The sequence below is a fragment of the Haliaeetus leucocephalus genome, unplaced genomic scaffold, assembly GCF_000737465.1.
Source record: "Haliaeetus leucocephalus isolate CR32 unplaced genomic scaffold, Haliaeetus_leucocephalus-4.0 Scaffold417, whole genome shotgun sequence".
Lineage (NCBI taxonomy): Eukaryota > Metazoa > Chordata > Aves > Accipitriformes > Accipitridae > Haliaeetus > Haliaeetus leucocephalus.
Window position 1 is genome coordinate 3,875,854 of NW_010972853.1, and position 24,037 is coordinate 3,899,890.

The following is a 24,037-nucleotide window of genomic DNA, read 5'->3' on the forward strand; positions in this document are numbered from 1 at the left end:
GAATCACTGCCACAGGGCATTACAGATCTGAAAACAGAGGAATAAAGGCTATCTATTGGCTTACTCTTAAACACAATTAAACTAATTAACTTTAAATAAATTACTGTAGTTTCAACAGTTACTCTCAATTCTCTGTCATGCTTTTTCAGCTGTGCTAGGTGGAAGGACTGTTTTCAGTGATGTAATATACATTCTCCCATACATATTGTTCCTAGGTCTGTGGATTAAACTGTCTCTCAACTCACTAGTTTCAAAACATATACACAGACTTTTCAGGTGTTTTCAGTTAAATATTTCTATCTTTAAGAAATGTTCGTAGCTTAATATTACTGAGCAAACACACAGGGATATCCCAGTCCTCCTCCTCTATAATACTCTGCTGCAGAAAGGAACATTAAAAAAATTTCTGCTAAATGGTGTCTGTTCTTCTCATGTATATTTAAGCAACATGAAAGCTCACTGTAAAGGCAATGAGATTTATAAACTAAAGAGACAAGTTTTCAGGCAAACTGATGATATCTAGACAGTATTTTTCTCTGCCCTCTGTTTTTAGAGACACATGTTAAAGATCTATAGAAGCAAAGAGCAGAATAAAAAATAGCAATACTGAATTCTGGAAAATTCTGTTAAGCATTTATGAATACAGAATTTATACTTCTGAAAATAAAGATGTTCCTTCTGTTTCATTAGTCAAAATGATTGAATATTTCTTTAAATTCAGAAAGGATATGGTCAGAAAGGATATAGTATGGACATATATATGTGCATGTATGTGATGTTTGAGATAAATCAGAACAAGTTATTAGTTTTTAATGAATGTATCTATTCACCATCAAGTGAAATAAGTGAAAGCCATCTATTTTTATACAAAAAACAAGAACTGTAAAACCATTTTGTCACGTATATCTTGGTATTGAGATGCATACAGCTTCTCATGCAGCAAAGAAAAATGAAATGGAGTTAAGCTACCAAGAAGAAAATTTTTGCATTAAAAAACCCCAACAACATATAAATGGAAACTTCTCAAGTCTGAAATGCTTAAGTCTACATTATTGTGCCATAATTAACTTTTTATATTTCTTCGTAAAGAATATGCAAATTTTCAACCCCAGAGTTAATGATCTGGATCCAGAATCTTCCACTCATTTTAACTTCTTGTTTAACAATGCATCTAAGATGTTCAGTATGTAGGATAATTGTTCTAAGAGGCAGAAGGAACTTAAACATGCAACCTCCTTCTTTAGTAAGCTATAAAGTTTTATTAGAAAATACACTCTTGTTGACTGCGTACACCTTTAACACTTGCATCATGGAAGTATTTATGTGGAAGGAAAACTTACTAGGAGATTTCTCTTCTTCCTCCTTAGGTTCTGCTTTTTCTGCTTTTGGTGGACCTTTGATTTTGTATATTAATGAACGGAGTTTGCCAGTCAAGGAGGAATCTTCCTCTTCCTCTTCCTCCTCTTCCAGTGGAATACCTTAGCAGATAACAAAATTTAACCTTTGAAGATTAACCCCTTCAATATTTAAACAATACCAAAATATCTACAGGAATTTTTTTTAACCAGGAAATTTCATACAGGAAATAAAAAATGTAGTAAGGCCAGCAGCTTTAACATGTTAGCTACAGTAACACCCCTCAAATTATGTTTATTTCAGTACACATACTTCTTACATCCAGATTTATAGTATTATTTTTTCAATATTATGACCAAAGAGGTGGTATTTTTTCAAGATTCTACTAGGGCAACTAATTTTGACTCCGAGTCATATTTCATTAAATATGTGATCCTTTGTTTCATATTGCAGAACATATGCTAAAGAAAGAAATGTATGGCTGGATCTCACAATATAGTACAATTTTTCAGTTGAGATATTAAGCAGTCATAAACGAACACAGTAGCTGAACTTAAAACTGTAAGAAGGTAGATGTTCAGACATTATACCGGTGATAGATGTTTTTCACGAAAACATACACAGTAAGATGCGATTTCATTTTACAAGGTAGTTTAATACAGTTCAGTTCACTACATTGCTTCACAACCATTCAAAGCATTTTCAAATCTTTCACACCTCTTAGTGATGATCAGATACCACATGTGTTACGTGCAGAAGCACAGAACATCTAAGCAGGTTCCCTTCAGACCAGAGCTAATTGTGCTGAGCTGAAATGTAAACTTTTGCTGTTTGGCTGCTGGTCAAAGTGAAATTGAGAAAAGGAAAAGATTTCCAGACAGAATACTAAAGAGATACAAGCTGGAGCAGAGGGAAAAGAATAAATTGCAGAGGCTAAAGCTGGTATTAAAAAAAGAAACTAAGAAAGGAAAAAAGAACTGAAATGCAGTATCAGGTTGGAGAAACTTTGCTGCTGGCAGCTACCAAGGGGACGGAGTTAAAGTTATGACTAGGATTGACTAAGTGACTAGGAAGAAAAAAATTCAGATGCAGTGGGAGAGAATAAGAGAACTAGAAATTGAAATTGGAGACCACATACAGAATTTATAAGGAATGGGAGGAGTGAGACTGGCTGGGCAAAATGAAAAGCTAAGAATGAAGGAATGCTACAGTCAGAGTCTAGAAAAAGTAAAAACAACTATTGTAGACAATAAGGAGAAGAAAGAGAAAGTAGACAAGGAAGTTGAAGAAAGCAAGAAACTATCTGGTGTTGAAAAAAAACACCTAGGCCCTGGAAACAAGAGAGACACACTGGGAGGAGAACTCTTGAGTAGCTGAAATGGACAGACAAGAAGAAATGCAGTGGGATGATGAGTTAAGACAGTATTGGACTGGAGAAGATGGGGTCTGTGACTGCTCCAGATGGGGGTCTCACTCATTGCTCCATATCATTTATTATTCATTCTGCATCCTCTTAGAGTTGCAATCCATTCAGAAGCTGACCATCTCATGTTGCTACTGGCTAATCACTTGAATTAAGTGGCAGAGGTCTGTGCACCAGAACAGATGGTTCCAACCCAGATAAGTGTAATTTGGTATTATGCAATAAAAACTGTTGTACATTTGTTTTGTTTGTAACCAAGAAATAACACACAAAAATTATGACAGAGGACTATTATTTTGCTGGAAAAACTAACCACTCACAGTTAGGACATGCTATGATTCAGACCGCCTGAGTAACTTTAATTCAGACTATTTGCGTATATTCATTATGAAGCAGCCTTTAATTACTTGATTGCATACATATTTTTCCACTTAGATCGCAACATATACTTAGTATTAAAAAGATGATTAAATATTCCAAGCACAACCCCTATTCATTTTGTCTGCAGCTGTGATTGCTTAGTACTGATTTTCAGGACTAAGTCAGGACACAGAAAATGAGGAGCATTTATCCACAGTGACCACCTATGATAAATCTGTACAAAGTAATGAATATGGTTTTGTTTAGAATCTAGAGGATCATTAAACTATTTTAATTATGAGACTTTCTCCATCTTCAGTTCTCTCTCTCATTCAACATACACATTTATAACATAGTAAACAATAATAAAAATGCACCCCTAAAAAGAAAAAAACCCCCATGATCAGTAGGGTTTCACCTCATGAAAAGATTGAAAGTGATCAGGAGCTAAGCTAACTTAATAATAATACCAGCAACAAGATTTCAAGGTAAAAAAATACATCTATTGCAGAGTTAAGACATTTCCAAGTAAGTTGGAGGTCTTCCATAATCCTCATCCTGGAGTCTCAAGAGAACTCTGATGCCAAATAGGCATTATCTTTGAAAACCAGAGGTCAGATCAAGTGTTAAGTGACTGAACAATGGAGATGACGGTATCTATCTTAATAAAAACAGGGAGAAAGAGGAGTAGCTACGAGGATATTAACTATTCACTTTAACATTTGGAAGAAAAATGCTGGAACAAAAGAAACTGGTTTTGGTAAGCACTTAGAAGCAAGGATGAATAACAATCAACACAGGATTGTCAAAACCAAATTACATTAAACCAACTAAACTTCCACCTATAATGTAGCTAACCTTACAGATACAAGTCTTGATCTTAAGGACTTCTAATACTGTCTTACACAATATCCTCAGAAATAAGCTGATGAAACACAACCTAGGTACCCCACTGACCTACTCATCTTTGGCTGAGGTAGTTGAAAAATGGTAACTGGCTTATCATGAAATCACAGCTTGATGGTTGCTGGAGATTCTAATAGGGTACTCAGAAATAGCAGCACAAGATGATAGCAGAAGCATTAACAATACAAGCACAGAATGGTATGGGAGGCACCATGGCTACATACAGAAATCACAAACTGTTAATTACAAGTCACTAAAAGAATGCAATTCCATGAACTGGGTAAAACTCGTTTTGGGCATAACCAGTGAAGAAAGAACTGGCAGACTGTATTAGTAAACATTTAAAAGGGACCTCAATCAAACAGGAGGAGGAAGAAACTATTAAGATTACCGTGCTTTTCCTGGGGAAGAACTCGAGAGGCTGTCAATTCACTGTAATGACCCTGTGCCCTTCTTCTTGAACAAGATGGGTGCCATCAACCACAGGACCAAAAAATGCACTGGAAGAGTGACTACCAATATATCTACCAAGTAGGTAGATATGGAAAAGCTTGTGTATATCAGTTTTAACTGCATAATTATTGGGAATGAGCAGTAATAACTGGATGACTCAGACTATAAATGTTAGTATCATTGTAAATGGACTAATAATTCCATGATTGTCTGGATTAGACCAAGATCTCAATAGACTAACAAAAGATTTTTGGCATCGCATGTAAAATGTGATTCCTTAACCCACATAAATTGCACAAGGTATCTGATACAGCTCACCCTTGAGGATACTGTAAGGAAATTCAAATTCAATGACTGGGGCAACTCAAGCTGTAATCTGCATTGCAATAGTGTTTTATAATGACTGACCACGACAGTTATGTATACACCAGGAAACTAAGCTAAAGCAGCAGCAGCACCCCTCATCCAGTGTTTTTTATTGAATTTTCTACTGCTCAGATACACAGCAATGATGTTCTTTCAATATCTGTTACCTGCTTGCACACACGCACATGCCTATATAAATCTTTTAAGGTAATCCAATCCTCTTGTTCAGATAATTTTTATTTTTTCCTAATTAAGTCTAAAATTGATATATAAACAGAATAATACTGGATAATATTAAATAGATATATAACAATGAAACGTAAAACCATGCACAGGTTTCTGAGACTTTTGTAATATGCACCAAAGTCTGTCTGGAGAGTCACCATGTAGACAGTAATACACCTAACAAAAAAAATCTCATACTAGTATTTTTTTTAACTGATCTGTTCTTTTTTCAGGTAAAGCATCAAAAAGACAAACCAAAAACGTAACAAAACCTTGCCACGCACCACAGTGAATTAGAAGATCATCATGAAATTCATATAACTCATCCCGAATCTCCTCTGGACAAGGACAATCCTCTCCCAGTTGAAAATTCAGCAACATATTAATCTTTAAGGGAATTAAAACATAGTTAGAAAATGAGATAGCCTAAGAGATATTCTAATATATAGTCATACTTTACCTGCTTATAATCAAATTTATAATCAAATTAACATAAAACACAGATTTCTAATACAGCTTAAATGAATTACTAAAGCAATGGTACATTAACATCAAAATACAGGTACAATTAATAATAAAGCTATTTCCTAGAGGTAGAAAATATTTCCATCCATACAGGTGTCAGCACAACACTAACTTCATGCTAACTTTTAGCAACTAGAATTATCGAATTACCATCATCTTGCAGAACTGGATGAATCTCAGCTCCTCAGCACTGGGCAGTAATGTTCAATTTTTCTATACTGTTGAGAAATCCTAAGTCAACTTTGGTTTGGAGCTTGAATTCTGGAGTACAGGTATAAGCATTCTGACATTCAGCATTTTGTGGCATCTTAATAAATTTTATTTCAAATTCAATTTTGGTTCTCTAGCAGTTCCAATGGTAGTTTAGAAGTCAGAACTCTATTTTATCATCACAAAGAATTTTTTTTTATCTTTAGATTCAACCATTTGTTTAATATTACCTGTTCTTGAGGAGGAGACCGAAACTCTTTAGTCTTTTTGGCAGTCAAAGCAGCAGACATGTTCAAGGCTTGCATGAGTTCATTGTACCTGTATTTCTGATTATATTGCAGTTTTGATACATAACAGTCTGCAAATGATACAATTGCTTCCACTCTATGTTGTAGCTCACAGTCACAGAAATAATTGAGTAAATGACACATCTAGGACAGAAAAAACAGACTTAAGTTCAACAGTTTAACAAACTCTGATTGGGGAAGAACTGGAGTGGATACTATACGCTGCAACAAACTGTAAAAAATGAGAGACTTTTTTCCCATATTTTTCTTTTAACACTGTAAAAGTGACAAATTTATACAGTTTTATTATCTGATTGATAATAGTATATTGCATTCACTGCCTTTCACTCCATGCACTCAAAACATGTAGAAATAATAGAATCAGAATAGTTTGGGTCTGAAAGGTCCTTTAAAGATCACCCGGTCCAACCCTCCCTCTTTTAAAATACGCCTGTGAAGTAAGTATTTACACATCTATTTTGAATGTAGATGAATGTAGAAAGAAGTGCATCACCATCAAATTTGGTTATTAATGTGAGGTTATAAGGCAAAGCAGAATAAAGATCTTCAGGATTTCAAATCTTACAAACCAGAGAACAGACAAAAAGCACTACCTTTCTTTTATCAATAGTAGAACATATGTAATACATTTATATTAAATGGTCACCTGAAGCTTAACAGATTCTGGTAATCTTGTCTGTAATAAGCCCTTTGCAGGAGCTTTTGTTTCTTTTATTGCTTTCTCGCCAGCTTCTACAGCTTTTTCTTCAACTTGTGTAACTTCTTCCTTCTCTGTCCTCTCTTCTGTTTCTTCCTTGTGATCTCCAAACACATTGGGATCAATGAGGAGTAACACCTGCTTCACATCATCATCATCAAAAACCCCCATTATGAGCAATGTTGCTATCAGTTTAAGAACAGGAACAAACTGGAATGCAACCTGTCCTCCAACAGGGTCTCGTATATGAGTACCACTACACTGTACTGCCTCTGTTAGCATACTTATGGCCTTGGATTTAAGTGTATCAAGGGGTATGTCTGGGCTGGATGTCTGATGTTCTTCACTGGTCACGATAAAGCATGGAGTAGAAAAATTAAAGCCTGGTTTCAGGCAAGTACTAAGCCCTACTCCAGGTAAACCATGCTTCTTTGTTTCATCAGGATATAATTTAATAGTTCGAGTTTCATCTGTAACTGGAATGATAAATTCATTGTTCATCATGAGCTTGGCTTGCTTGGCGTGCTCCAAATGAATACTAATGAGCAAGTCATAGAATCCAGAACGTAGAAGTCCAGGTAAATATTGATTATCTATTGTATAAAATAGCTGAGATATGTCCACATGGCTACAAAGTGCATAAGCAACTCTAGTGTTACCTAAAGCACTAACTGAGCTATAGAGTTTTAAAGTGTGGTAGTGAAACTTCATCAAATCTTCTTGTTCACATAGTTCCAAAATATCAACGCATCTGTCATGAAATAAAGAAACAGAACACCAGTCAATTTCATGAATAGTAATGTGCAGAAGAAAAGTTTTATCATCTCTGCACATTTTGGTCAGTTCTAATTTAAACCATTAATAATCAGTTGATACTGACTAATCCTAACACGTGCATCATTAAACGACAATAAATGGTCATAATAATTTGCTGAGACCATTTACAATTATAAAAAAAAGGAAAAAATGTAAGATAGAGAAGTTTCTCTGGAAGATATGGTAAATTAGAGCTTGTTTTTAAAAGAAATGTACTTCGAATGCTGAAACTCTGCTGTAATACTGTCACTAAATAGTGCCTTTAGAGTTTATTGAGGATTACTGTTTCATTCCTTCCACAAAACACAGTATTTTTTACTCTTTTTTTAATTCAGTTTTATTAATGATAAATGAAATTGGTTATTGAATTACTAAAAGAAGCTGCAAAATTATTAAAGTACAGCAGTTAAATTATCTTTCTGCTATGCTTTTGCTTATAGTTTGATTTGTCACTGGTTATGGTATTTGATGTTTGGATACATCTTTATTATTTTCACTCTGAAGATAAAACTTAATGAAAATCTAAGAAAGTCAGGATCTTGTCAATAAGAACATAAAAACTTAATACATGTAAATTCAGAGCAGATGAAACAGAAGCAGATTACATGTTTTTATTACAGAAAAATATCAGCAAAATAGTACTTGCATGTTCTTTATGTTTGTTTTTTTCAAGCTGAGAAAATCTCTATGTTTAAAGACCTAGAGATTTCAGAGATACTATTTTATAATTTAAATAAAATCAAATAGTCATGCTTTCTCTTATGTATGCAAATATCATCACATGGCATTAAAATTATTCAGCCTCTTGATCTACTTAAATTTCATAAATATGATATTATAGCAGATAAGATCATAAATTTTAAAGAACTCTAGTCTAAATATTCTCCAAGGCAGGTTTAAGCAAAACCCAGATATCAGCTTTCAATACATTTATTTTGTCCACACCAAGTCACTGCAGTTCCTTCCAAATGTACCTGTTTTCTTCTGGGATATGAAGTGCCATCATCTGCAGGGGTTCCAAACACTGCACAACCCAGCCATGACGTTCACTGACACGCTCAGTTTCTACTTTTAAGAAGCTGTTTGGCATCCTGCTCCATAAAACGGGTGTAATTGTTTGCACATCAAGGCGAGGGGGACACTGAGGAACAGGATTTCTTTCTTCACTTTTAAAAATTGCTGCTGATAAAGGCATGGTATTCTGAAACAAACAAGCGTATTAAAATTATTTTTGTAACATCTAATTATGAATAAACCTATAATGCCAAAAGGAAGTATAATTTACAGATAGCAAAGAACTCATAGAAATATGTAAGTTACTGCAATAAACAAAATCCATTTAAAAACCCCCAACATTAAGGGTGTTCTCCCCAAATAACTTTAGTTTATTTTGACAAATGCAGTTTAGATTTGTTGAACAATTAACTTCATATAATAATTACATTTACAGAAGTGTAAAAGTCAAATAAAAAGTTACGCCATTGATTCAATCTTCCTAAACAAATTCAACTGAGCAGGAATTTCCATGGAAATAAACAAATTTAAAAGAGCACCGTTATAGAAAAAGTTTTGTACCTTTAATTTACCAAGTTCGAATTGAACCAAGTTAGTGCTCGTAGGCTGTACAAAAGTTGCTGGAAAAAGCTTTGTGTTTGGTTCAACCTAGAAGAGAAATGAGATTAAAAAATTAAAAAAATTTAAAAGACAACAAGAATCTCCTCCCAGAATACGATAACGATATAAAATAAATACTACATAGCTTACACTTCATTATCAAATAACTGCAGACACTGTATTAAAAGTGTTGATTTGTGTCTACCTGTAGTTTATCTCTAATATAGTAAAGCATTTGCTGAGTTATCTTTATAGGCCCACCTAACATTCAGGCAGGTGTGTCTGCTGCCTTATGTACTCTCAACACCTGTAGCAAGCACTTTAGTAACACTACGTGTTGATTCTTCTCAAACATATGCAAATCCAACACCTCATTCTAGAGCAGCTCCTTAAAAATCCAGCCTCTTTAGAGCTACATGCTTTGGCTCTTGCTCTAGGAAAAGCACCCCTAACACAGGCTGAGCATAGAATACAGCTTTTTAGACGACCACACATCTTTTGGAGTTCTTTCACATTTTATGCTGGACAAAATAATTCACTACCAAAAAACCTCAAAAACAAATTTCTAAGAGATAGGGAACCAGAGGGGGATAAGAAGTGGGTGAGAGTGCATCATTTGATCAGGATAGTGCAAATCTTTATATCCTATTAAGATTAGTGAACTTCTGATCTGAACTCCAAAAGCAGAAGCATGTAATTTTTTAAAAGATCTCAAAGATCTCTGATTTCCAGGCTTAGCATTTATCTCCAGTCTTATAAAATCACAGTGAGTCACACTGAATCACAGTGCTGCATTTTTAAAGTGTCTGGTTGGGTTTGGGATTTTTTTGACAGCTACATTATCCTCAGTTCCCTATTACAGCTGGACTCAAAGTACATGTCAGAGTAGTAATACCAGTTTATTCTAAAGAATCCTCTACGAGATCACCCACCCCTACTGCCATGAAAAAAAGAATTAAAAGCATACTTATAGAATAGCATATTATTAAAAAGATTTCAGCGCTCCAGGGTGGCTGAAAAAAGGTACAGTCTATATAATCAATTCAAGGTTTCAGGAGTTCAATTAAATATTTTAATCACATCATTGTGTATTTTGTGTACTATGCATATACATTATACATACTAAGTACAATTACAATACTCGTGCTATGAGGGAGTGCAACTCCTAACTTTGAGGATGGCAAACTATCAAAAATTGCAAAACAATAAACTGAGAGTCACAAAAAAGAAATTAAAAAAATCTATATTCTTTTAGATGAGAAAACAGCTCCAAAACACAATATAACTTAAACAAAATGTAAAATAATACTGTATACTGAAAAATCTGTATGCAGAATAAAGTTTTTTCGGAACTATGACTATTGGGATAGACAAAATGTAGGGCCAGGTACGTACATTCTAATCTTTTTGATAAGTTAAAAAACCACAAACCCAAATGCAGAAATAAAAGGTATTCTGGACTGAAAGACACTACTAATACAATGTGTCTGTTATTTCAGTAAAGCCTGAAAGTAACTTAATAAGACAATATGACTCTCAACCTTTGACCAAAGATAGATATTTCCTAGTAATAACAATTGAATTTGTATTTTCTAATCTTCTTTGAAGGTCAGAAAACCATTACTAACTCAGAATAAAAGAAAACATCTTGTAAACCAGTATTTAAGATCTCCTTTCTGCTACGAATACCTTAACCTTGGCCTGACAATTAATGACAAAATCTCAAATATATACATATACACTATCTTTCATTTACTTTTCTATTATAGACAGTGGGGTTTTTTCTGAACATCACCATAGCTTTCAATAGTTAGATCAAGAACTACAGCAAAATTAATTTCTTTTCTTCAATATGTTGACCTATAGGCCTTTTAGAAGAAAAACAGCATACAAATACTCTCCCTCTACTTCAGTTAAGAAAACTACGAAGTGCAAATGGGTACGAGGTTAGAATAATTATCCTGCAGCCTCTAGAGCCGACAAATATCAGTCATTTGCTGCAATTTCAGTGAGAGATTAGATTTACTGAAGTATTTTAAAGATTTTATTTTATGGTAAAAATATCAGTAAATGAAAATCAAAAGTACATAAGACTACTTTCACTACTTTCAAAAATAGAGAAAAGATTTAAATTAATCAAAATAAGCAAAAGTTGAGAAATATTTCACCCTCAGACGTAACACTCCTGTTGGAATATACCATTGTATCTTTATAGGAAGTGCTTCAACAGACCAGGTGCTAACAGGTTTATTGAAAAACATTTCCAAAAGCAACTCCAGGTATTTTTCCGTGCAAAATAGAAGAAACAGAAGAGAAATAATTGTATTTTCTGAGATTATTTTAAGTTTAGTACAAAGAAGGTGATTACACTAATTGCAAGTCATAAGAGGAAAAACTAGAAAGTGTTTTTTACACTAAAAGCATTAACAGGCATCTTCTACATCTATATTTTCCCAGATTTCTTTACAAAATTAGAAAAACAGGTTAAAGGCTGTTCCATGAAAAAAAAAAAATAAACAAAAAACCAAACAAAAAACCCAAAACACCAAACTTCCATGGTTTTGTTCAGAAGCTTATTGATTTGTGTCTAGCTAAAAAAAGGAGAAAAGCATGGGGCTTAAGCACTTTCATCTCCTGTTTTCTTTTCCCAGAGTGATGACACTTAATATCCTCCCAGCATGGCACTGAAGTCTCTGACCACATTTACAAAATATACCAAAATCACAGCTGCTAAATCATCTCCCACCCCCATTTACAGGCTGTGCGCAACCCTGCCGCATTCGTTTTCAATGAAGTCAGTATACAAAGTTCCATTATATTTATCTGAGTAACATTTAAGTTTTATCTGTATTACAGATTTGTGCGGGTTTTGTTGACATAGAAAAAAGCGATGCATTGTTCCCAACACTGGATAATCTCTTCCACAGTGGATGCTCTACTATAGACAATAACTGATCTTACTAAGAGCAAATCTCATCAATCTGGTGTTGAAAACTTCTGTCAACTACTGATCCATTTGCATAATGACTCCACGTTTTGAGAATATTAATAGCATTTAGGGCCCACCCCATTTATTTTGGCTTTGCACATTAATGCATATTTGAATTCTGGGGTTTGAAACTTATCAAATCACAAGATCTCCAAATCATAGCTATCTACTGAAGACAGAAGCCCTGGTAATACTAAACTAAATTTATTTTCTCAATCCATACCAAAAATTACTATATCTAAAGTCTAATTTTGACCTTATGCTAATTTAAAGAATTATTTCCCATATATAACAGTTTTAGTTGACAAAAAATATTTTAAAGAATAATTAACATTATAAATCAAATTCTTAACCACAAGAATTGAGAACTAAAAAAATATTTTTCTGAACGTATGTACCAACAGCCCTTCCTCAACATTTGAAAAAACTGTAAGAAGCTGGAAAAATGTAGCCTTACAAGAGAAAGAGGGATAAAACAGAATAATACAGGAAAACATGTTATTGTCCCACAAATAGTGTTCAGTTAGACTTCTGAACAAGAAAAAACAATTTAATAATAGCATCAAAATGACCAGCTTACTAGATAGCTTCCTGAAAATCTGATAATACCTGATAACAACTGCCAAGCTCTTTTCCATTGGCCGTGAATGACAACATTCCAGTAGCCAGGTCAACAAAGCATCCAATTTCTAAATCAACATTACTGCGACCTGATCTCTGGGAATTAGCAATTACATCTCCTCCCCAAACCATATAGCAATTACTGCGCTTCACACTGAAAGAACAGCAAGAACAAAGACGACAAATATTAGGTCACACTGAACTTGACTAAGTATTCAGTGAAGATGTACTTTCCAATGGAGTAATAGTTAGAGATCCTCAAAGGTGCTTGTGCTGCTATTAGTTTTGTTTTCCCATTAACAACCCCTCTTTTTTTTAATAATGAAAGCATCATGAGTAAGGGATCAGACTAAGTGCATCTCCCCCCCCCCGCTTTTTGTAATTATGAAACAATTTCACCTGTTTCTGTGTGCTTATGTAAGATACATTAAAACAAATAACAGCTTCATCCACAGTAACCAAATACAGATGTTAAAAGAAAGCAGTATCACAAAACATTCTTTCAAACAGAACATTAATGATAAATATATTCACTTTAACAAGTATATGTAAAACACATTCATATATAAATGAGCACAGAACACTCCTACTCCATAATGAATTTTCTTATTAGTTTAAATTAACATTTAAAATATCATCAAGCTTATGAATAATTCACTTTTGAACAACAGTATTAAAATACAATCTTTATAAGCGATAAATAAATCCATACCTTTCATGAACCCTGCCTCTCTCATCACCTAAAGTAACTGTCACTGTACAATTTTTATTTAGGTCAAAATTCTCACTGTAAAAATGATAGTCTGGTGTTACCCAGCCAACCCAGACAGAAGATGGGTCTTGGCCAGCAAATATCCGTAGTGAATAAAAATACTGAAAAGAGGAAAAGAACATATTAGTAATAGAAATCTAAATTATTTTATCAGGCCATACTCAAATAGTGATTAAAAAAACCTCCTATATATCAAACTTTAATAATAGTAATTCATATTCTCTTAAGTAATCATTTATAATGCTCATAAATTAAAACAGACTAGTGGTTTAAGATAGTAAGGTTTATGCCTCATATTATACAACTCTGGGCATTATTATTTATACACAGTGTTATATCATAGCAAATGATTAAAAAGGCTTCTTTCAACAGATCAGTTCCTAATGAACCTGCTGCCACAACTAAATCTACTTCAAAAAGTAAGGAGAACTAAGCATCTCAACTTATTTACTTACCGTAGTACAAAGAGCAGCAATTTCTTGGCTGTGTTTTCTAAAGATAAAGGAACATCAGTAAATTAGATAAAAAAAAAAAAAAAAGAAGTAAAAAAAGTTCTCATTATTAAACTAAGTGTACTTACAAGCTAACTCATATTTGCTGGGTACTGAGTATGCATGAGTAAATTAAGTATGCAAGGACTGTACAGGATACAAATATACACCCAAAATAATTGATTGCATTTCAGGCAGAGAGCCGGGGGCGGAACAGATAGATTTACAGCAATTAACTAAAGATGAGGGAATGCTGGAAGGTGCTGAGCTCAGTAGTACCTGGCATCTTTAAAAATCTGTCCCACAATCCTTTTTATTTTGCATGGATTAGTCACTTTTCCAAAACCAATGAGCTATTGAACAATAATGTAGATGAGGATTAATCCAGTAGGCAAAAGATTCTGAGCTGGTTTTCCAGCCTGGCTGAAGAGCTTTGCAAATCCCAATGATTTTGAAAGGATGGCAGCTGCTTAGCAATGAATAACTATAAACCTTGTGATGCACCTCTTCAGAAATGGTCCTCTATTGTCTGGATATAGCATTTTGCAGGGAAGTTATGTTATAAATTTATTCATCAAGAACAAAAAAATCTCAGTAACATGCATCCTAGTGTGTGCTTAGTGCAAAAACAAGTATGAAATCTTGAGTGTACAATAATAAAGAACAATAGAACATATTACATTTACACTGAGAGCATGAAATAGGATAACTAAAACCAAGTCTAACCGTTTTTGGAAAACATCAGATGAGGCATTTTCCACACCCATGCCAAAGTTGAATGATGAGCGGAATTCAATGGGCATACTCAATCGACAATATATCATGTCTGAATTGCTGTTCTGTGTGCCAAATGTTTTGTGAGTAACTTTTAACCGAGGTGGACTCTCAATGGTTCCATCAATTCTCCATATCTAAAAGTAAGAGAAATTATTTTAAAATAATACTATTCCAAGAAAAACGCTGAAAACTTTCATTAAACAACTAAAGGATGAGGAAATTGAGTATATCCTGACTACAGTAAATATTTTCAAGTTGTTCCATACAGCATTTTAAAAGTATAGATTTTATGAAATTAATTCACTTTGAGTGCACAAGTTATTGAAAAATTGCTTCACAAGAATCAGTAGTTTTCTACCACAACAAGAAGAAATATCAATTAGAATCCTTCAGACGATCCTTATGAAGTCTAAGTCTGATATTATTTTCCCTTGTGCTGAAAAAGTGAGTATGCTTTTAAACTCAGTGACAAGAACATTTCAAAACCCTTTAAGGACAGGTATACAGTTGAAATGATTCTGATAAATGGAAAAAATGCTGAGATCATTCAGTTGGAATTCAAGTAGAGTGTATTTTGTTTAAGTAGGAAATGTTCAAAGACAAGTATTAGGGAATAATAGGCTAAACATCTAAATTAAAGTAAATGGCCTAGGGATTATAGAAAAAAAACTGATCAGGAATTCAAATATATCATTGTTGAATATATTAATATGGAATATTTTATACAAAAAATAGGATATATTATTCTGCTCTAGAGCAGATTAGTTAGGGAGTTGTGGAATTCCTATCACTGGTGCATCATAAGAATGAATGAAACCGGTATCACTCAGTGACACCACAGGTACACTTAAATGTGTCTCAGAGTAGCAAAGTGGTCTAAATCAGTCTCCGTTTAGCTCACACTTCCATGACCTTAAGTGATGCTGAATTCAGCTGAACAATTTTTAGATATTTAAGAAAAAAATGTATAGTAGAGAATATTTAAAAAAATGAAAGTGAATGTAAAATAGAATATAAAAAATGGTTCTAAGAAATCACAACTGACATGTTTCAAGTACTTAACTGCAACAACATAAATTAGTAAGACATATAATAGAACAGATAGGTATATCCATATGAATGGCAATACTACCATAAATGAAGTTGGGGATAGACAAGATCATCTGGAATTATCTACAAGTGACTTAATAGATTTATATGGCAAACTATCTGATGACAGTAAGTATTAGTAAGGGTTTAATGTCTCAGCTTGCTAAACAAACAGTTGATAAACAGGTGTCTCCCTAACATGTAATGTTACCTCAATGTGAGGATGATTTTTTGGCACATTGACAAATGTTGGTAAGCGTTTACTAAACCACATAGCAACATCTCGGTTCATGTTGACAGCAAAAGGTTCAAAACCTTCTTGAAGGCCACACATTGTATAATACTTGAATGTACTGGCATCCATTCCAAGGTTCATACGACCAATCTGAGCTAGACCCAGTGCACAAATTGGAACAAAACCTAAGAAAATGATACAACAAGAACAAAAAAACCAAGAGTAATTTATTTGGAGAACACAAGCATTCTATTTAGGATCCATCTAAGGTGAACTAAACTTTAGCTCCTACAAGTAATGCACATGAAGTGATGACATTAGCAAGGATTTAAAGCCACCTTAAATACTAATGTCTAAGTTCAATATAATTGCTACCAAAAACCCTGAGGACTTAGGCAATGAATGGACATTACATACGCTATCCCATTTATTTAAACATTAAACCAGTTTAACAAGTGTTATTAGTAAGTAGTGGATTTGTGTGAAAAACAAACAAAAAATGCCAAGTCAAGAGGTAGTTTTGTGGACAAACAGATTTGAAAAAACCAAGATTTACTCAAGTCAGTTATTCATTTATTAGAAGAATCGGTTATCTTCATCATTTTTAGACTAATAAACATGCCTTTATACAATGAATTGGACACTGGAAGACAACCTTGGCTAAATCAAAGTTGTCAACAAATATTAAGTAAGCTCTCTGAGGACACTGAGGTTTCAAAAGGACTTTGAGATGAGGTTCAGATATCTTAGTATATCTGTTAAAAATTTAGTTTGCCACCAGTAGCTATAAATTTGTTGCCAACCTTCATCCCTCCATCATTCATGATGGACAAATACACACTTCTTTAATGCTGGAATTTTTTATGACAGAACTTTTTTGATCTCCATATACCTGTAGCAGCCAATAAACAGGGAAGAAAGCTGTTGAATTTTTGTCCATCTCTCAGGAAACAGAAATTGGAGCAACTTCAGGGAAAAGCCAACAGTTCAACCTCTAAAGGAAAAAATTTCTCTCCTACACTTCAACTTCAAGCCTTCAGAGGAGCTCTCTTAAGGCAGCCCCTCATTCTCTACCATTAGACAAACTGTATCAATGGTCAAGTGCAAAGTCTTCTGGCAATTACTAACAGGCATGAAGCTACTACTGATTCCAGAGAAAATGTCAACTAAAAAATAAAACAAAACTGTTTGAAAATATTCCCTGCCTCCTTCAATACAGTCATGTAGACACTATGGTTCAAAAAAGCGAAGGTTGAAAACAGAAGAGGAGAAATAGTCCAGGAAAACGAGAAATGCAGGCAAGCTATGCATAGGACAGAGAAAAAAAAAATTACAGATCAGACTCAATTTACGTTGCAAAGATTTGGTTTTTTTGGTGCAGCCTCTCACCACATAGTACACATTTTGTCCTTCACAGACAAGAACATAATACGTGTATGCTCCAGTAGGATAATTGGAGACTATATTTTCAGCTTTTGGTAATTTTTCAAGGTGCTTATTATTACCACTTCTTCTTAACGCTGAAATTCAGTCCTGTGAGTAAGCCTAGCAAGGCTCGAAGAAAACTTACCCATTCTGCTGAAATCCCATTAGTATCTACTTGTCGTTAAAGGAAAAAAAAAAAAAAAAATTTGTGCCATCTAAGCGCTTTTAAAATATATTTTTATGAACTTAATGTGTAGCATAGCCTGAAGGTTTATGTCAGTGAAATATGATTTCTTAGCTCACTAAGCCATTATGACAGACTAGTTTTTCTGGGTTTTGTTTTGTGTTCTCATAACCATGTAACTATAAAAAGAAAATTACCACTTTCTATTCCAAAGTCAGCAAATGCAAGTTCTGAACCTTTACTGGTTATAAGCAACTCTCCATTCAGAGTAAAGATAATTGATTTGTCATCCAAGTTTATCATACAACCAACCACATCTCCTGGCTGCCAGCTTCGTCCAAAGAATCCACTGCCTTGATGCCAACGCTGTCCCTAAACAAAAAAACAAGTAAATAAACACCGTGCTAAAATTAAAAAAAATGACACATAAAGTAAAACAAATATTTCACCTTCCAGGGTCTCAAAGTAATTTTCAAGCAGTACTGATGATGGCTTTTAAATAATTAATTTAATTATTATCTTAGTTACTTCACATAGAGAAACTAAGGCACCCTAACTTCAGTAATAAGCAAACAGCAATTTAGAACCTGGATGATAACCACTGTCCAGTGGATTCCACTTCTCGCATGCAGTGACATTATCATCCTTCTGGTCCTTTAGGAGTCAAATTTGGGAAGAAAGAATGTGCAGAAAGCAGAAAAGACAGAAAAGGGAAAACAGAACTGTGGTTCTCTCTTCCAGTCATTGAAGAAACTTTGTTTTATTTTTTTAAAACACCACTTATAAAAAAAAGGAAGCGAATGCTGTATTTTGTTTATGCTTACGACAGACTTCTTTATTCAGTTGCGTATATCCTAGGAAGACAGATACAAACCAAGAGACCTTTGTTAGCGTAATTTCAATGACCAGAACCGAAATGCAGATACTATCCAGCATGAAACAGAGCACAGAGATATCTTTATATGAAGTAGCTGATCTGGAGTATACAGAGGAAAACTATACTATAGTTCTCTGCCTAGCCTGTTCATAGGTCAAAAAAGATAAAGATGTACTAACTTTGCTTCCTTCAAACACAAATGCTTGATCATCAGCTCCCAACTCTATGTCAGGTCGACAGCCTGGCCTGGCCCAGCCAACACGCATATCTCCACCTGTCACAGCTTCAAATTCAAAATACCACTTTCCAGACTTCACTGCATAAGACCGTTCTACTCTGAAAAATCGTATCTTGTCGATGCTGACTTTTTCCACTGTTTGGTCAGCTGTAAAAATAAACAGAGAAAACCCCCCCACCTTTTCTAATTAGATTAAGCTATAAATGCCACTTTTTAGCTTTTCATCTATCCACAGCATTTTCTGTCTCTGAAAACAGCCATTATCTATCATTGCATGTTTAAGAACCTTCACAGTAAATGTTAAAAACGGAGGAATAGTAATCAGCACACAGAAGCTACCACATTCTAATTCTATACAGGATGACTGATTATCTGCTATTTGGAATCAGAATATTTCAAACTATCACTCAACACAGAGCCCCAAACACAAAACTGACTAGAGGAAACATCGGAAGTGTAAGATTACTACATGCAATACAATCCAATGCAATAATGCAGTATTACAATACAACAAAATACTTTCCTACACAAGCCAATACATTTAGAACATTTAAAAAAACCTGTCAAATAAGTTTTGGTTTTGTTTGGATTTTTGACAAAAAATTACAACAGTATAGTAAATATGAAGAAAAACTTCTGAACAAACTTCTGCTCCTGATTTCAATTAAAAAAAAAATTACTGAATTTGGTGCACATCTTTGACTACTTCTTAAGAACTGAGTTTGAATTGAAGTAGTCAAACCTAATCTGCATACCATGGAAAAATATTCTTTTAAATGAATCCCATATTATGTTCTTTCCTTCATTATTTCCAAATGAAAACCAGTATGTCCACTCATACTCCAGATTTTCTCCAATCTAAAAATCATGGAAATTACAATTATTGTATTAACTACAACCAAACTTTTAAAAGTATCTAAGTAATACACAAGTCAATTACAAAGTATATTTGCATGTTTCATTAAAGTCCACTGCAAAAATACACTACTATTAATTCATATCTTATGTTTTCCCTATCTATTTCAGTGTTTTATGTTTTTTTGCCAGCACTGAGAGAAAAAAAGGCCATGACTGTTATTGAAAGTACATACCTATCTCTTGGTCAGGTGGCTCAATACTATAACCATAGCCTGCAAATGTTCTAACAGCTTCACGGAGGCTATCTCTGTTTGATTTTTTGGTACGTTCATCTAATAATGCATATGGCACTAGCCGAGGATTACGTTTGTTCTTAAGATCCTAAAAGGGGTAATAAAAAAGAACAAGAAAATTCTGTTAAACATCACAAAGATATTGTATAATGAGACAGAGTGTATTCTGAAATAATGTTAAGATTAAAGGAAAGAAACAATATTAATGAAGAACAGTTCCATGAATGCAAGCCCAATTGTTTATAATATTAAAAACCTAGACAAGAATACAAGAGAAGTATGGAAATATATTCTCATAGATCCTGCAGCTGCAGCCATGCAGGTCTGACAACCTACTCAGACTTGCATGGGCAAGGCTTCTTTTCCTGCTCCCCACACCCTCTACCTTTTCCAGACATTACATGACATTAAGTATTTATCCTCTTATTTAACACTCCCAACGGATGTTCTAGAAAACAAAATCTCATGTTCTTTACTTATTCCAAATGCATCTAAAGAAGTCCTTACCTGCTGAATGCCATAGGTCCATCCTTGCTTTATTCTGTCTTTTGCCCAGACATTATGTGCATTTTCTGCTAGTTTGTCAACTAGAAATTCTTGAGAAGGTAACAATTTCACTTCAGAAAGATCAAGGGGGGCAGGTTTATATCCATTTGACATCATGTAACTGTAAGTCAACAAAGGAAAACAGAGTCAAGATACCCCACTGATGGTATTTAAAGTTTTCCATGTGGCATTCATAGGGTGGGGTTCACTTTGTCTCTCCACTTTTCAACCTCCCACTCTCCTATTTCTTCGCAAAAATCCTGCATTGCATTTGGTCATTGACTAGCATATAAATTGTATTCTAGCAAAGAGTCGAATTTTCCACATACTTGCGCCCTATCTAATTAAATGTGACCCAGATCTGTATGTGCATCCCTAAATGATTGTTACAAAAAAACCAAATTGTTATTGAGTACTCTTTATATTTTTTATATTATTCATTTAAACCTTTCAAGTAATTTCTGTTTTAAAGATCTGCATGATGACTTCTTACGAAATTATTTTTTACGCATTATTAAGTATGGTATCTTTTATAAACTAGTCTACAAAGATTGTGTTACCATTTTTCCAACAGAAGAAAACATATTTTAACTATTGTTCTTCCCACCTTTTCATTGAATAATAAGTTTACTAGTTTTTTAATAGTAGACACTACCCTCTCCAACCCTTCCACATAATACAAAGACTAATCTGCTGGTTCAGATATATGCAGACTCCCTCTTGCTCAAATCAGATCATTCCCATTTGTTAGGATGATTCATGTAAGCACTAGATATTTTAACAAGAGTTAGAAACTAAGATTTATTTGTTCTGTTATTGAAGACAATAGTATCAAAACAGTATTATGATAGACTGCCTGCAGTATGACCCTTGGGAAAGGTTCTTCTTTTCCTTTTTTTAATTAATGCCATCAACTGGATCAAGATACCATCTCCCATGTCATAAAACTATTTATTTTATTGCCCTCTTTAGAAACCTAACATTGCTTCTCATGGATAAAGCTGTTTCAGGAAAAAAGACATCTAGTGGGTTGATAAACTGATGTGAAATGGCAAATATCCAAATGACTGTTTCTGTCTTCAAGTTTTGTTGCAGGACAGGGCTTTAATCTGTCCCAGGAGGACTACAGAATCCCTACAGGCTAAAATACAGGTTAATCTTTGATTAATCTTTGCCACTTTTGGCGTGATTACTACTGATGACTTAAAGATGTCTACATAATAAAGATCATTCAACTATTTTAGTTCCGACTGCAATAGTTTAGCTACCAAATAAAAACTATAGCAAAAAACCCATTGTATTTTATGCAATAATCTACATACGTGCAACTTTATAAGAAGAGTAATTTTCTGGGTTTTTTTTCTTCTTTAAAGAAATGCATTAATAATGTCTCTGGAAATGTGTGTATGTTTAACAAACCTTTTCTTGGAGAGGAGGGAAAGAGAGGTGCAAATTAAAACAGGAGTTATGGGAAAACGGTATATCCTCTTTCAAGCAGATCAATTTACCATCATACGCATATACTGTTCTTTGCTACCAATAGAAAAGCACTGAAATGTTGCTTTTAACTTTGTAGTATGTATTCTAGGATCATGTAACACAGATATAATTGCATTTGGTTTAAGTATGTGACTATCTGGGTGTCTGTGAATCACTCCACAAGGTGATGCAATGCAGCAGTATTCAGTCAACCCTCCTCACAGGAAAGGTGACCAACCATGTGCTCTGTAAGGCTGTAGTGAGTATGGGGTTCACATCAAGTATTTTTTAAGTTACCTTGCAATATTTTTGTTTAATTAATACCTTGTAGTTACAAATAATATATAACAGTTATCATAAGGTACTTACTTTTTAGGAAGTTTGACTTTTTTAAGATCTTCCTCAGCTGCTGGATGAGCATGAACAATGTGACATCCAAGGGCCAAAAGGGTTCTGCCAACATATAAAAATGGCAGTAGTGAAACACAACATTATATCGCTCACCCATTTTATAAATTTCTTTCGGTTTTAGTATAAATACACCGAACTAATGACATTTAAAAACCAGGGAAGTAATTCAAAATAATGACATTTTAAACCCCAAATATTTTAACTTATCAAAAATAATAAATAAAACCTTCAAAGTCTAAAAAGGTACAAATCTGTGGCTTGAAAATTATGCCACTTTATTAAAACCAACAGGATTTGGTGTTGTTTTTTCCTTTGCATCTCTGTAGAGACAAGATTTTTCTAAATCGCTCTGAATGTATTCCTGGAACTTCTAGCAAAGTTAGCAGAACACACTTTGAATGAGATATTCTAATGTATTTATATCTTACAACAGAATGAAGTGCTTGAATAAAAATTTTAAAACACCACTTTATTTTCTTTTAAATGTAAAGCTCACTTGAGGGTTTCAGTTGACATTTGTAGATTGTAATTCTTCTCTGTCTCAGGTAGTTTTGAGAATTCCACAAGACAAGGATGATGCCTTTTATTATCATCCCGTATCTGCAACAAAGCAACAGAACAGAGTACTTTCCTGATACCAGATTCAAGCCAGAGTCAGAGCAAAAAATCAGTTAATTCTTTGCAATAATGAAGACGTTGTAAACAATACCAATTATCTTTGCTCAATGACAGTTACTCATCTTTATATAAATGAACTTTCCCATAATTCATTTATAATGCACACAGTAAGTACTCCTCCATAACCAACAAAATCAGAAGAAATATAGCTATTTCATGTGTTCTGCATAAACACATGAAACACTAGAAAGCGAGCCTGTAAACTCAATGTACATTTCTGCTGAACGCCTCAGCAATATATGCTCAATAGAGCACAATCTGATCTATTGTACATATTCCGATTCAAAAACCTTAAAGAATCATTTGGTAATGTTTTCCAAAGTCTACTGGAATAATGAAGCAGAACATTCTTTTTCTGATATCGACGCAAGTCTTTGAATACTTACCTGACTCTTAATTAAACAAGCTCTTTCACTCAATGCCAAGTGCTTCTATCCTGATGGCAACTAAGAGTTATGACATTTCACATAGAAAAAAATTTTTCAATTGCCAAAGCTCACATACATTAAAAAGGTTATCAAAGCTCAGAATTTCAATAGCAATGACATTTTAGCAGATAGTATGATAGAGTTATTGAAGAAAAAGGTAAATCAAGTCCATAAGTAAAAACAGCAGAAGGTAAGAGAAGGAAAAAGATTCTTCTGAGGCAGGATACAGTTGTGATGGGCACATGGAAGACTACCCCAGTAAATGTGAATTTGAAAAGAAGTAAGATGAAATAATCTAAATTAAAGGCAGAATACAGTCTTCAGAATTTTATATTACTAGGGGAAGGTACCAATTTTAATATAATTGTTGAATTTAATACAATATTC

General features: G+C 33.9%; 1 protein-coding gene across 1 annotated transcript in view; it reads right to left on the reverse strand.

The window, feature by feature from the left end:
- Positions 1-24,037, reverse strand: part of RYR3 (ryanodine receptor 3) — a 194,282-nt gene that overhangs the window by 111,523 nt on the left and 58,722 nt on the right. The window contains exons 22-38 of the mRNA XM_010574283.1: positions 23,041-23,144; positions 22,503-22,586; positions 20,616-20,775; positions 20,049-20,196; positions 18,899-19,104; positions 18,040-18,214; positions 16,210-16,418; positions 14,859-15,043; positions 14,097-14,133; positions 13,582-13,742; positions 12,858-13,023; positions 9,221-9,307; positions 8,620-8,846; positions 6,779-7,580; positions 6,055-6,255; positions 5,374-5,476; positions 1,341-1,478 (exon numbers count right to left, since the gene is read on the reverse strand). Coding sequence (XP_010572585.1) covers positions 1,341-1,478; positions 5,374-5,476; positions 6,055-6,255; positions 6,779-7,580; positions 8,620-8,846; positions 9,221-9,307; positions 12,858-13,023; positions 13,582-13,742; positions 14,097-14,133; positions 14,859-15,043; positions 16,210-16,418; positions 18,040-18,214; positions 18,899-19,104; positions 20,049-20,196; positions 20,616-20,775; positions 22,503-22,586; positions 23,041-23,144 — 3,193 coding nt within the window. The remainder of the gene's footprint in view (positions 1-1,340; positions 1,479-5,373; positions 5,477-6,054; positions 6,256-6,778; positions 7,581-8,619; positions 8,847-9,220; positions 9,308-12,857; positions 13,024-13,581; positions 13,743-14,096; positions 14,134-14,858; positions 15,044-16,209; positions 16,419-18,039; positions 18,215-18,898; positions 19,105-20,048; positions 20,197-20,615; positions 20,776-22,502; positions 22,587-23,040; positions 23,145-24,037) is intronic.